This window comes from Amphiura filiformis, chromosome 3, assembly GCF_039555335.1.
Source record: "Amphiura filiformis chromosome 3, Afil_fr2py, whole genome shotgun sequence".
Lineage (NCBI taxonomy): Eukaryota > Metazoa > Echinodermata > Ophiuroidea > Amphilepidida > Amphiuridae > Amphiura > Amphiura filiformis.
This window is the reverse complement of record NC_092630.1, coordinates 38342958-38358439: the sequence shown is the minus strand read 5'-3', so window position 1 is coordinate 38358439 and position 15482 is coordinate 38342958. Positions and strand designations below refer to the sequence as shown.

General features: G+C 34.6%; 1 protein-coding gene across 1 annotated transcript in view; it reads right to left on the bottom strand.

Annotated features, from left to right (window-relative positions):
• LOC140148465 (potassium voltage-gated channel protein Shal-like) overlaps nucleotides 1-15482 on the bottom strand; it is a 212254-nt gene that overhangs the window by 23428 nt on the left and 173344 nt on the right. Inside the window, 1 exon segment of the mRNA XM_072170430.1 lies at nucleotides 2595-2621. Within this exon segment, the coding sequence (XP_072026531.1) occupies nucleotides 2595-2621 (27 nt within the window).

Genomic DNA, 15482 nt, shown 5'->3' with positions numbered 1-15482 from the left:
GCATAAATCCGACAAACTACTACTCTGGGCAACACAAACTAATTTTGCTATCCAGTGCTTTGTGCTCTCGAATCCTACACCCCCTGGCTCTCTATTTAAATAGGTTGGTACACCGGTACATCATGCTATTCTTAAAGCTATATCTTCAACAGGTGATCTATCTTGTTTACCTAATTATGCAATACAGTTAACACGCAAAATGCATCCTCTAGATATATCATCAATTGTTACTATTGTCCACAAGTTGTCTATTTCCCCCAAACCATGCTTAATATCATTCCCAATGTGACTATATTTTCAAAAACATTTTGTGGCATTCAGTTCTAGAATAGATACAGACAGTATAAGAAGTAAGATTACATGGTTAGATCTAATAGGGGGACATATGAAACCTACATTAGGAATTCTAAGGATGTACACGTTTCATAGAAAGGAAGAGAGAGAGAGAGAGAGGCAGAAAAAACAAGGGTGCATAATGTGTTATGTATCAACTTTCCTGAGGTGGGGACTAAGACTAAAGGTTTTAGTAAAAGACTAAAGGTTTTAGTAAAAGTTAAGTCAAACTATATAGGATACACTGTGTATAGATGAGATTTAACTGAGAAGGTTTGAGAGATATAAAAGACAGGTTGTACAATAGTCACTATGGTTAGTACAATCCACACATCATGACAATATAGTATATATGAAGAGAACTTGGTTAGTTTATATGTGTTATATAATTATGTATGTTAAGGTTATGACGGTACAATGCTTGCAATTTGATTAGTTGAGAAGGTGATTATATCATTTTTTGTGAGAGAAGAGGTTATTATAGGTGTTAAAGAAGTGATATAGAAAAGGAGTGTGATAAGGTTAAGGGCTCTGGTATCAACGTTTCGACAGTATTTTTGTGGGACATGAGAGCACATCAGACATATCGAACTGAATTCTGAATGCGAGGAATGTCCTTCTGATAGCAAATAATTTTGATTTTTTGAAATTTGTGATATAATACAAATTTTATGACAAATTATCATAATTTGATATTAGGTCTTTTTTGGGAAAATCCATTATCTTCAATATGAAAGTCAAAATTTTCAATTGATCATCGGCTTTTCATCCCAGTTACATACACTTTAGGTACATATCATTAGATTTATAAAGTTTACTTCGAGGACTGTTAAATATCAAAAATATCAATTTTTAATCATTTGCCAAAAAATGTGTACTATATCGCGAATTTCAAAAAATCTAAATTACTTGATATCATCAGGGCATTCTTCATATTCAGAATGCAATTCGATATGTCTGATGTGCTCTCAGTTTCCACAAAAAATACTGTCCAAATGTTCATACCCCATCCCTTAAGTAGTGGTTAAGTCTATATATATAGATATATATTATATTAAAATACAGGCAAAGATAGTTTTTGTCTTGTCATGCATACAAATGACTGGGGTACTAGTATATGACAACAGTAGAAGTAAGAAAGAATAGGAAAATCTATTTCTGTTTTTTGTTTGCTGATAAATTTTGTGTAGTATATTTATTGGGCTGTTTTTAAAACTCAAAAACATACATACAATTCAGGACATTGCCACCGAAATTTTTGATTGACAATTAAATTACAAACTTCTTTTTCCAATGTTTTCAAATATTATCTGAAGTACCCAAACTTGTCAATTTTCAGTGTGTTGTCACCATGTTTTGTCATTACTTATTTTCTAGTTTAAGTTTCACATGTTAGAACATTGTTAGGGTGAAAGGCTCCCAGCTTATGACAGCTTAACTCTCTTCACACGGGTGTCGACTGCAGACGACAAGTTTCAAAAAAAATTTAAAAATTCAAAAATTTCAGAAATGTAAATTTTCATGACCATATTTGGAATCAGCATGAAAAATGCATTAAAATGAGTACAAACATGCCAAGTATTGATCCAGTAGTTCTTCAGATAGCTCTTGATATTTTGAGAAAATATTTCAAAACTTTTTTCGTTGAAGCGCATGGCTAGCACGCAGAGCATTAATATAACATTTACATATAGTAACAGCAGCAGTATAACATGTAGGAGCTGAGCTGGCAGTCTTTCATCTTTTCATTAGTTCTTGTTTTAATTAACAGACTATTGTAGCATGCAGTGAGTTTTCTTTGCTGTATGGAAGTAAATTTTCTGAAAAATATTCTGCTTAGCAACCAACTTGTAAACCTGACATAATTATAATGAACTTATGAAGCTATAACAATAGCAGCAAAAAATCATAAATCATTAATAAACAAAGAAGATAGAGATGAATTAGAATATATTTGTGAAAGAAAGAAACAAAATATACTTGAAATCAACCAACCAAAACTAGTCCAAATTTGTGCTGTTCCTGAAGCTCATTTGGTATTTGAGTTATAAGTCAAAATAAGGTAAAAACAGTTTGTTTTGTCTTCACTGGTTGTTTTTTAATTATATGAATTTGGTCAAAGTGTGGCAGTAACAGAATTTTAATTGGATTTGATTTGGAGACAAAAACTTGTAAAAAAATGCAGGGTTTACACGTGTTTGCAAGAAGATCGTAAATCGACACTGAGAACATTTGCTGAGAGCTGAGGATCCAGATCTTACCTTTCCAAACAGGTCACGATGGGAATACTAGGAAGAACAAGTTATAATTTGCATAAATTTGCATAAACATGATTGACATATTTTATCATACATATATGTAATTTGTAATAAATATATTTCAAACAAAATTTATGATTACAAATTAACTTATAATATAAAGCTACATATTGTATTATAGTGAAATAAAAAGGGGAAAATAACGGAAAAATAAATGAAGAGTGAAGCGTCATCCACAAAAAAACAGCAAGTGTTCCGTTGGAATCCTACGTTCACTTCTGTCAACTTAAAACAATAAATATATTAGTTAACACAAAGACAGTTCAAGTTTGAAGACAATCACACACTTGATACACAACAAAGTTCTAAAATATTTACAAGTCCAGATAATGTGACAGTCGAATTGTTTTAACTCCAAAAATAAATAATAATAAAAATAAATAAAAAGAAGGCAACAATTATATATAAGCATCCATAGAGCAAGTACAATCACAATCACACACCAACAACAATATCGTCCAATTCCATTTGCAAACTTATATTATCCAATCATTTCTGATGCACTTATTACCACAACATATATAACCAGTGTGGTCTGGCATCTGGAAATACGTCATTGTTGCTGGCCAGACTCGTCGCATTCCGACCAATTTGAGATGGTCAACCAACAGGAATCCATCAATGATATAATTTTAAATTACATTTTTCTAACACATACTGGTCAATATAGGAAAGAGCATATTCACTAATATAATATCAATTTCAATCTACAGATTGGCTCAGATTTTAAATACGTATATCACACATAGTTGCATAAAACAAATGTTATTAGAAAATTGTTCATCAGTAGAATTTGGCCAATTACATTTTAAGGTCATTACACTTTTGGATAGACATATCTGCCTATTTTAGGATTTCACTTTTACTATATTTTTTCTGTTTATGAAAATTCTCCGTATTCTACCAACAAATTAACAATTTGTTCAACTGATACCAGCATTAAAATGCTTTGCCCATACATAATGATTCATCTGCTTTTACGTTTAATCCCATTTTTAATATGAGTAATTAAAAATGACCAGTATGTAATTTGTAGCAAGGTAAACCAATAATCAAAATTAAAAAAATAATCTGATAGTGGGGTCAAAACTGAACACTTTCAACAACTGTCACATGACCAAATTTTCCCTTTGAGTAAACCCAAACCTGCTAAAAACTAATGAATTTGATAATCAAAATGGAGCAATCCACACCTATTTCTGCCTAATATAAACCAAATCACACAATACATCTAAATGAAATAACCTATAAAATTATTTTCATGAAGCACATGATATAGATTCCTTGCCTCACTTTTTCTCGATCCCGATCCCCCATCAATGGTTATTAACCCTGCCATGCTTGCTACTTCAACAAGCCTAATGGACTGGCTACCTAATAGGCCCTACGCTATGACGTCAAATCCCATCGACTCCATCCCACCCAAATTACGGCAGCGGCTTGCTGCGACCAATAAATCACTCAGTGCTGGTGTCCACTTGGTTACAGTACATTGCTATTATGCCATTAGTATCAATCTATACTCAATTCACTCATTCTTCACATCACTGTTTTTAAATCCTACAAAATTTAATCTAAAATAAAAATCATTCTTATTAGCCCATTATCATTTTATTTCACTAGAACAAATTAATTTGCCTCGTCAATGTATTTACATCTAGTTTTCATCATCCAATATACGAAACAACAAGTATGCATTAATCATTTCTCTTTTCAAAAATAAGATTTAGAAACACTAGCCAAAAACATATCCAAACATTACTCGTACATCAACATGGCCAACTCTCTGATGTGACGTTGTAGCATTAGTGAGAGTAGTGTTTCTATAAAGATGGTCCGGGCACAAAATAATGACATATGGCTTAAGCAATCTCAACAGTGACAAAAATAAATGGGTACTAATTAGATTAGAGCTCATCTGCTACCAAATTTTTAATTGATGTTCTGCTCAGAATAAATTGGCGAGGTTGCAAGGTGAATAATGCTGCTTAAATGACTTGAATTAATCAAGACTACTTGCTAGAGACTTACAAACATAAGAAGCATTTGCATAATTAGTTATTTGTAAGAGGTGAGCTACCTACTGTTGCATTGCATTGAAAATGGACAAGACTGCAACATGTTCTCCAGGTGGTGAGCGCCACAAATTCTCTAAATTCAGTACATTTCCGTCATTAAGCGTGTAATTGAATAGGATTATTTTGAAATTTTAAAATGCTTAAAATATCACAAACAAGTAGGCCTATGTTAATGAATAATATTAATACAAGCTAAAATCGTTGGGATTCGATAATGAACCCCACAAAACTAACTGAGTGTATAGAAAATGACATACAGCTGAGTGTATGTAAAATGACATACAGCTGAGTGGTTTTGCCGGCTCTCTCCGACCATCATGCCACTCGCCACCTGATGTTTTCTTGAACATATCTGCTGTCCCCAGTACTAATATTTGCTAATAATTTCAATCTTAAAACCTCTTAATAGGACATACTAAAGACATGAAACAAACACCAAAATATGCATTTTGTAACACACTATACCATTTTTTACCCTGATGTGGCAGTGATTTCAGTGCAAATTTCATTGGGCTGAGCTTCAAATCACTAGATTTCGCTTAAAGTGCTGGCGTACACAACGAAGCGCTTAAAGACGTGGCATATATGCGCACAAGAAACAGCTGCCTGGACGTGTTGATATCACTGCCACATCTAGGTGAAAAATGTATATTTATTACTGCATTCAACTCAATTTGGACAAAAAGTGAATTTAACACCTTTTGAAAAAAGCTCCTTCAAATACAAAGATTGCACAATGCACTCTACCATCACTTTAGATTGAATAATTCAGTGACACAGTGTTACACGTTCATTCATCTGCAAATAGAGCTTTATGTGTGTGGGTCTGACCAAGTAGAATGCATACTCACTTCTCTTACTGTTCATGCATATCTTGTCTTCTGAGAGAATAAACACCAACTTTGTAGCACACATTTCATTTTCTCTTCCTTTTGAAAATTTAGCAACCTCAAGTATTGTCAATTATTTCTTGTACAATGTATTAAAAAGGTACAAATGCTTGCATTGACATGCTCTTATATTTTTCTTCTGATTTAGTTCTATAACATCAGTGCTATCATCAATAAAAAGCAACACTAGCTTCTAGGAAAGATCGGCCAATTGACGCATCAAAACTGTGTTCGGCACTCATGAAGTGTCACATATGTCACTCATGTTGATTTGAGCCAGCGAGTGCTGTTTTCCTCTGCAAGTTAGTGTAATTTATTAATAATGCTATCTTCAGTAGATACATGTAGCTATCTTCAGTAGATACATGTAGCTATCTTCAGTAGATACATGTAGCTATCTTCAGTAGATACATGTAGCTATCTTCAGTAGATACATGTAGCTATCTTCAGTAGATACATGTAGCTATCTTCAGTAGATACATGTAGCTATCTTCAGTAGATACATGTAGCTATCTTCAGTAGATAGGTGTAGCTATCTTCAGTAGATAGCAATATTTAGCACTATGACAGATGCTATTGACAGTAAATAACAATAATGATTTAATGATATACCTTCAATACCCAGAAGAACATTAGCCATCACAAAATTAGACAAAATGATACATGCCGACCTATACACAAATGCTGAACCGTGGAGCAAAACCAGTAGAACGAGGTGCCTAAACTGGGTAGGCCATCTATACAGACTCCCAGAAGAAACACCAGCACGCCAAGTCCTAGAGCCGAGTTCCAACGAATAACTAAATGACACGGTCAAAACCAACATGGGTGGCACTATAATGCAAAAAGAAGTAACCCCACAGATTCTGACCCAAGACAGAAAAGCCTGGAGAGCGTGCGCAGTGGCAACATAGCCGGAAAGCGTAAACGATGCTATCTTCAGTAGATAGCAGTACTAATTGCATTAAAATAGCAGTGCTATCTTCCAGTCAATAGCAATAATTGATCCATAAATAATGCTATAGTAGATAGTTATATTATAGGAATCAATAATTTAATATTGCTATCTTCAGTAGATAGCAATACCATGCTGAAATGTACTGTGATGCTACTATCTTCAGTAAATATAAATAAAATTAAAAAAATTAAAAATGCTTGACATCCTGACAGGTGTTTAACAGTTTCTTCACACTTCTAAACTGTTTTAAAACATGAAAGAAGTGATACATTAGAGAAATATTCCAATTTACACCTATTTGGGCAATTTATTAAGCTAATAAGGCTCATAATAAAAATCGGATATCCAAACTACAGTCCCTAACCCTTGGAGAGGATCTATGGACAATCATCTTCAGTAGATGGCAGTTCTTTAATTACTTTCACATCAGGACTATCTGCAGTTGATAGCAATAAATGGTTTAACAATGCTATCTTCAGTAGATAGCAATGAACAATTTAATGTTAATGCTATCTTCAGTAGATAGCAATACTATAAGCACTATTACAGCAGTGTTATCTTCAGTAGATAGCAATGAATAATGTAATGATATTGCTATCTTCAGTAGTTAGCAGTACTGTTGGCACTATACCAGCCAGCCATATGATGCACATATACATTTTCAGTAGATATCAATACTGTCACTGCTATACAAATTGCGATCTTCAGTTGATTTAAGCACTTTCACAGCAGGACTATCTGCAATTGATAGCAATAAATGCTTTAACAATGAACAATTTAATGTTAATGCTTCAGTAGATAGCAATACTAAAAGCACTATTACAGCAGTGTTATCTTCAGTAGATAGCAATGAATAATTTAATGATATTGCTATCTTCAGTAGATAGCAGTACTGTTAGCACTATACCAGCCAGCCATATTGATGATGCACATAAGGACTATCTGCAATTGACATGCAATACATGCTTTAACAATGTTATCTTCGGTAGACAGCAATGAACAATTTAATGTTAATGCTATCTTCAGTAGATAGCAATACTATAAGCACTATTGCAGCAGTGTTATCTTTAGTAGATAACAATGAATAATTTCATGATTGCTATCTTCAGTAGATAGCCGTACTGTTAGCACTATACCAGCCAGCCATATTGATGCTGCATAAATATATTTTTAGCAGATATCAATACTGTCACTACTATAGAAAGTGTGATCTTCAATAGAAAATAATAACTAAATATACATATTCAAATTATTCCTAGAAAGAGAACATACATGTCATAACTCTTGAGATCGAATAGCAAAGGCTACAAAGATACTATCTCTCACTAAATTGAATTAGCTACATGGCAGTTACTATGGGAACTCATAAAATGGAATTAACATACAAGTGGCACGGAAACTAGAGTCAGTGACACAGAGAAAAAGCCATCAACAGCTCATCACAAACCCATTCAGCTGGAAATAAGGTGGCTTTACTTTCTGACAAATCAACTACACTGTGTTTAAATACTATCCTACAGTCTATTCAAATGAGTTCAAGAACAATACTATCATTTTACGCTATAGCCATAATCTCTGTTATTATTATTTCAAACTCCCGTATGTAGTATGTTTATTACCATAACAGGATGCAAATAATAACACTTACGGAATGATGGATCAGTGAGACACATTACAACTGGCATCAATACAGGGTGGAGAACTCTCATTAAGAGAAAGGTTACGCACTTATGATCACCCTGGCTGTCACATGACATCAGGATACCCAATATCAATTCATCCACTGCCCAGTCAGCTTTTCCTGTCAGCACTTCTTTTTATCCAACATAAATAGTCACCATATTACTCAACACAAGATATCTAACCAACTGCTTGATATTTTCTCAGTTTAGCTGTAAGAATCCCTTACAGACTCTGATCAATTCAACCCAAAGGCAAACCTTCAAATCTCCTCAATACCCTCTCTTTTTTAAACACCTACTAGGGATAAAAACAAAGTGCCTACCATATGCCATGGTGATTTCCCTGACAGGCTAACCAGGTGTTTGCAATTTTGGCCCGCTAATACAGTCGCCACGGCAACCGTGACGTCAACCCGTCAGCAGACAGACACGAGGTTTTTGATCAAGTTCAAGACATGTGAATAGATTAGCAGCAATTTTTCCCCTTTCTCCTGTTTTTTCTTTCTTCCTATATCCCTCCTGTCTTCTTTTTTTTCATCCTCATATTTCAATGCTTTTGAGAAGTCATCTGCTAGCTAGAGACCTGGGATAGTTAATACCTACAGACTAGGTTTACTTTTAAATATGCATGTGTCACCTGGAGGCAAGCTATCTCAATGGATGTTGACCTCCTGGTGCTCATAGTACTATCTATCCTAGCTCATCATCATCCCTCATAGTTGGCGTTTAGAAGATCTAATACAAAATATGCTGCATTCGTGATCACTGTCATCTTCAACATGTTTCTCATGGTCAGTGGCAGCTAGGCAGGGATGACTGACCTTTGATGGTGTGCCTTTTTTTGAACATCAGCGTGTCAGCAAGAATGTTCACCTTCCTTACAATTAAATGTCATAAGCTTAATGACATTACAGAGATGTTATAACAACATTTCAGACAACTCATACAGATTATATAACCGAGTCTGATTAATTTTCACGACTTTCTTGGAATTAAGTTTTAAACAACACTAATCAAAATTACACAATGTAGAATCCCTACTACCCTGCAACTTTTTTTCTAAATGCCACTATTTCTAGTCTAGGAAAGCTTTTCTATCGGCAAAATATAAAATGATTACAGAAGATCATCGCTAAAGTAAATTAAATCATACTGTATCAATTTAAGCAGGCCTGTTCAATATTTGTGCGTATTTACGTGATCAAAAAAAATCAATAGCCGAGCTACTTCGCTTGGCAAGTTAATCTGATTATATGAAGGATTATATAACTACTACCAGTGCGATAAACGGATGGGCAGGGTAAGGGCCCAATTGTCATTTTAATGTGCATACCCATGTGTGTGTACATTTTATATGTGACATTTTGTTAGTGCGGTGAATGATAAATAGCTGGACATTCATATTTTATGCACAACAACTGAGACGACGATAAATAGTTAAACGTTTGCTTCACAGCAGACCCAATTTATGCAACGTAGGTCATTATTAACATTTCAGTGTCCTTAATTAATTATTGAGTATGAAGGAATACTAGCTTCAACTAGTATGAAGAACTGTTGACTCATTCATTTAATCAGAGGTCACAATGACTCGCACAAACTATATTTAGCAACTTTTGCATCCAGGCTAGCTAGGACCTTGAGTGCATTATATACAGGGTGTATCAAAATGATTGGTACCTATCAATTTTAATGATAATTGAAAAGCCTGCCTCTTTCAAATGCAACATTGGATACTCTTGAAATGTCCAGAATGTATATAGTTTATGACTTGTTATACAATTAATCTACAAATTATTTGCATCTTATGTTGAATTTTGATATGTCTAACTCATCCATTGGGCTATTCCATTTGAAATCCACACTACTCCTGTGGAAGATTTTGGAAATATCTTCCACAGAGGGAGTATGAATTTTAAATGAAATTAGCACATTAGGCAGCTTCATTTGAAACTCACCCTCCCTCTGTGGAAGATTCAGGTTGAATCTTTCTCAGAGGGTGTATGAAATTCAAGTGGAGCTGCCTAATGTGCGAATTCCATTAAAATTCATACTCCCCCCTGTGGAAGATATTTCCAAAATCTTCCACAGGAGTAGTGTGGATTTCAAATGGAATAACCCATTATTAATAAATACTGATGGGTACCAATCATTTTGATACAGCTTGTATGCTATCTCCCGAGGTATATATTTTCTTTCTTTTCTATTTAACAATGTAGATTCCCTAACAGGATAAAATCTCTGTCCATTACTGCCCAGCAAACACAAACATCTTCTTGCTAGGTTACAAACGTGTTAGAAACACATTTTGGTTGTATTCAAATCATTTTAATAACATTTAAATGTCTGGTTATATAAAGGTCATGAAAATATGTTTGAAATAAAACGTTTTATATGAAAACACTACAATCACATTTTTAAAATGTTGTCAAAATGTTATTGTAAATGTTTTTTTTACAAACATTTATGCAAAATATTCTGTCAACTCTTAAAGGAGTATTTCGTGATCATAGCATCCTCTATTTATGTCATTTTTCATTAGATATCCATGAAAAAACCTATTCCCAAAATTTCAGTTGATTCCGATTTTTGCGTTCATGAAGTTATGCATGATTATGTGTATTACACTGCTCCATAGACAATGCGTTGTAATTTCGTTCTGGTGCACCAAGCGAAATTCAAATTTCACGATATCTTTGCTAAACGAATTAATCTGCAAGAAATATTTTGTACATAAACATTATGTAGCCAGAGGTTTCCAGTGATATAAAAATCTCAACTTTTTTTGAGAAAAGTGGGGAATGAGGCTGTGGATCACTTAAATGCCCCTTTAAATAATATGTTTTGCATCTAGTTTTTAAAAATGTTTTTGAACATTATTAAAACATTTTATACCCTTATATAACCTGACAATAAAACATTTTCTGAAAAACGTTTTATGTTTGAATTTGGAATTTGGGTGAATTTGGAATTTCTTTTTAAAAGTAGGTAATCATGAATTTTTTCATATTCTGTTTTCTATCTTAAGTTGCATTGCTCCAGCAGTTTTGATATGAGAAGCAAAAATAATGAGTCGGATGTCGCTAATATTGATTTTGAGATATTGGCAAAGAAAGTGTTAAAATTCTTTTGTTTTATACTGTTTTCAGCGATTGATAAATTGATGTAACTTCACAAGAAAAAGTGGTATCAACATTGGGTTTTCAGTTTCTGAAAGCTCTAAATGTCCTCTTTAGAAACATGTGTAAAACTCATTTTCGGCCAGGGCCGACATGTGACTCATTCCCCTTGATCATGTCACATATAACAATCCCCCATAGGATAGTACATACTTCCACTGGTACTTATCACTTTTTGTTCACACCATCTAACCAAAATATATCTCCGGTGCTACATTTTACTGGGGCAATGAGAAAAACATAGATTTCTTCTGATACCAAAATTAAATGAATAGTATTCTGCTTTACAATGCCAAAGTCAAAACCACAATTCCCTATCTCCTTTATACTCCTACGAGAAGAGACTCAACTCACATGGGCTATAGCTTGTAATTAATAGATGTGTACTCCATACCAGTCTTGTTTGCCCAATATCAAGGTGTGAGCTAGGAATATTACTAAGTTGATGAATGTTCATCATCAGCCTCGACACCTGATCCCAGCACGGGTGACGCAATCAACAAGGCTGGGGAATAATAAATGTTACGTTTGTCTATGACAGTTGGGAGTCAATACCAACGGCACGATGATGTCTTTTTTTACGGTGTGCATGTCTTCGCTCATGTTTGGAATTACTTGATTGAAATGAGTTGTAGAGTGACATTAACATGCATGTACACTGCAAACTGGGATGTTCAAACTATCACAACTTGCTTATTCCACGACTTTAAATGTCACTGGATTCTGCTTCCCAAATTAGTACTTTCTACAAATGAATCTTTTTACTTTCAGAAAAATATTTGTCAGTTTGGCCCTTACTTGGCAAATCTCCAAGTCAATTCATATGATAGAAGATTCACTATATTTTTAAGCAGATAACTTCAGCGGTCGTAAATTTGGTGCAGTTTATGGCATATACGGAAGTGGGATTCTGATTGGCTAGTTGAATCACCTCATCTGCACCTCATTCGCTGGTCAAGCTGTATAGCAACGCGCGACCTTGTTCTTTTTACGCGATAATCAGACAGGGCAGACAGACACCGCTGAAATAATTTACTAAATGGTACAGTAGCTGCTACTATTTAAATTTGAACTTATCTATACTCATGATACTATATTTTTTGTTAAAATCAGAGTCATAATAGGCAAAAATATTTGGTTTTATTAAACTTTCACTCTTAAGAATTCACAAAAAACTTGCTATAGTCATGCAAAACGCAAAGCACACATTGCGTAGGTGCTTCACCCAAACTGTGTGTATGCCAATCTATCTATTCCGAGCTAAACAAAGTATACCAAACTCAATTTGCAACAGGGTCCGTGTGGCCTGAAGCTGCCCAAAACATCATATTACCGTAAACGTTCGCCTAATGGCGCTTTTGGATTCTTAGAAATGTGAGAGCGCCATCCTTGTAAAATCTCAACAGCATTAAGGATACGTGTATGTTAAATTGAGCAACCTGGACATAATGCCTCAGAAAAAATATCGTGACATGACCCAATACTTTAGGTCACTAGGTTAGTTGCTAGAGCAGCAAATGTTTTGGGGTTTCTTCAGGTAGTCTTTCTCAAAGTGCCATTGGACTTAATTTGTATACGTTATACCTCATTTTGGTAAATCTTTTTATGACATTGTAATTTCTTCATATTTTTTTAATATTCTTCAGTTCAAAATTACACCCTTCTATTGTATGACCCGTTAGCTCAGTCGGTAGAGGGTTCGCCTTGAATGGTGAATGGTACTTGTTCGAATCTTGATTTCTGCCCCACTTTTATGTGAAGAAGGGTCAAGAAATGTTTTTGGATTTTGTCCCCATTTTACTTAACGAATATTGTGAATTTTTTAATTTAATTTTAATTTTCTTATTTTTTTTTAGATAAATAGGCACTGCGAACAAACGGCAACAAAAACCGCTGACAAAATTTGCTCCACCTGCTACCTATCAATGCGTGATATATTCCACTACATTTAACAGTTAAATGACCTTTGAAAAATAGAACGGCCTCAATGTTTCAAATTGTGTAACTACATTACTTTATTCATTTATGCATTATAAATGATCAGCTATTTTTTCTTTTCTTAAAAGGATCGAACCCAAGTAGATCAGACCATTGATCATATAACTATCAGACCACGAAGTAGTTACGTAACTCCGTGATGGTATCGGAACCAAGCACTGTTTGTATGGCGATCATTACGATCACGCTATTTTGGTATGCCTTTTTTGTGTACTGATTGTTTCGATCGTGGTTCATTACTTAAGCGCGTGATCCCGTTGACATAGTAACATTACGTAACTCGATACCGGGCTTCGATACTGAATAGTTGTTGAGTACACATAATATGGAAAGCCATTGGGGTATTGTGTGCCTTCCAAAGCGCCTTATAACATGTTCTCATTGTGTTGTGGAATCCTAGCCAGTATTCAATAATAGCTATAGAGGCCTTGAGTTTATCGATTGGCTCCAAACAAAGGATTTGAACCGGTTTCTTCCCCGTAATTATGGCGCAGTGCAGTCCATTCAATCAAATGTTGTCATCAACCTATTTGATCGTAGTGCATTTTGTTATGTGTGTGAGACGAACTGTCGCGGTAGATGCAATCATGCTTTTGTTGAATGCATTTGAGTAGTCCGCCATATTTACGGGATGATACGTCATATGCATAGCCTCTATTCAGTTGGTCGTTGTATGATTTTGTTCGTTCACTCATTCAAATTTTATTTATATCATTTGAAGACTGAACCTATTATGATACATCCTCCGTGGAACAGTTTCAAACAAATATAGCTATGGATTATTGGGGCAGAGGTTATCTTTTGAATCCTCTTAGAGGGCTATAATTTTTTTCGGAAGGGGGGTCCCAAATTTACAAAAAGTCTGCGTCAATAAAATTGCGCACCCCCTATTTCGGCAACAAAAATTTTATGATCCCAAACCCCAAAATTGTATTGAAATCATTTTGGTCATAAAACATTTTATGACCCCCTCCTATTACTCTTTCCAAGACTTTATGACCCCGTATATTTGGGACCCCCTTTCGAATAAAAATGATATACCTCTTATGACCACTGATGCATAGGCAAGGACCCCGTATATTTGGGACCCCCCTTGAATAAAATGATATACCTCTTATGACCACTGATGCATAGGCAAGGACACTCGCTTGAATTGAAAGACTTGTCGCACTTTTCGACAGTTCGTCTCACACACATAGCAAATGCCTATACAATCAAATAGGTTCATTACAACATTTGATTGAATGGATTGAGTTACTCTAAAATGAAACGATAAAAACAAAGAATCATGAAAAAAGACACATACAAGATAAAATAATAAAATTATATAAACAATGTCAAGAAAATAGAGAATAAAATTTCCTCAAATCAGAAAAAAAAAACATTGACAGACATCATAATCTTTCAGAAATTACTGCATGGGATTCGAACCATCAATCCTCATCTCCACAAGTTCTCTTTATCCTCGCACTATAGTCTAATGCTCTGCTCACTGGGCCACAACGTATCAGGTGAATGATTACCGCATTATCATGAACAAGTTTGTTCGATCTTGTTCATAATTGTATGTGTCGATAGGTTTCACTGTTTAACTACACGCACCCTTAATGATCAGTGATAATAGTCGGCTTTTACAGGGATGGCGCTCTCTCATTTCCATGAACTCCTTAGCGCCATTAGGCGAACGTTTACGGTATATTAATAGGTTAAGTGCTTGGGCTAACGGTATACCGGAACAGATTTCCGGGGTAGAGTGCAAAATTTAACAAAACAATACTGTTGACCCACTGACCTGGATAAAAAAGACTGTAATGTATTACTGAGTCTCAGGGGTAGCGCGAGCACAAAAAATCAACAGGTCCAATTTAATTTTTCTGGACCCTTTGGTACCTGCAAAACCAACATTTAAGGGGTCCAATGAGAATTTAAGGAGTCGACCTGTCCGAAATTCTAAACTTTGGAACTTGTCAAATATTCCAGTGAAATTATTATTGTGTCGTTGGCCTATGGTGATTTGGAAGATTTACTAATCTTTTTATTTTTTTA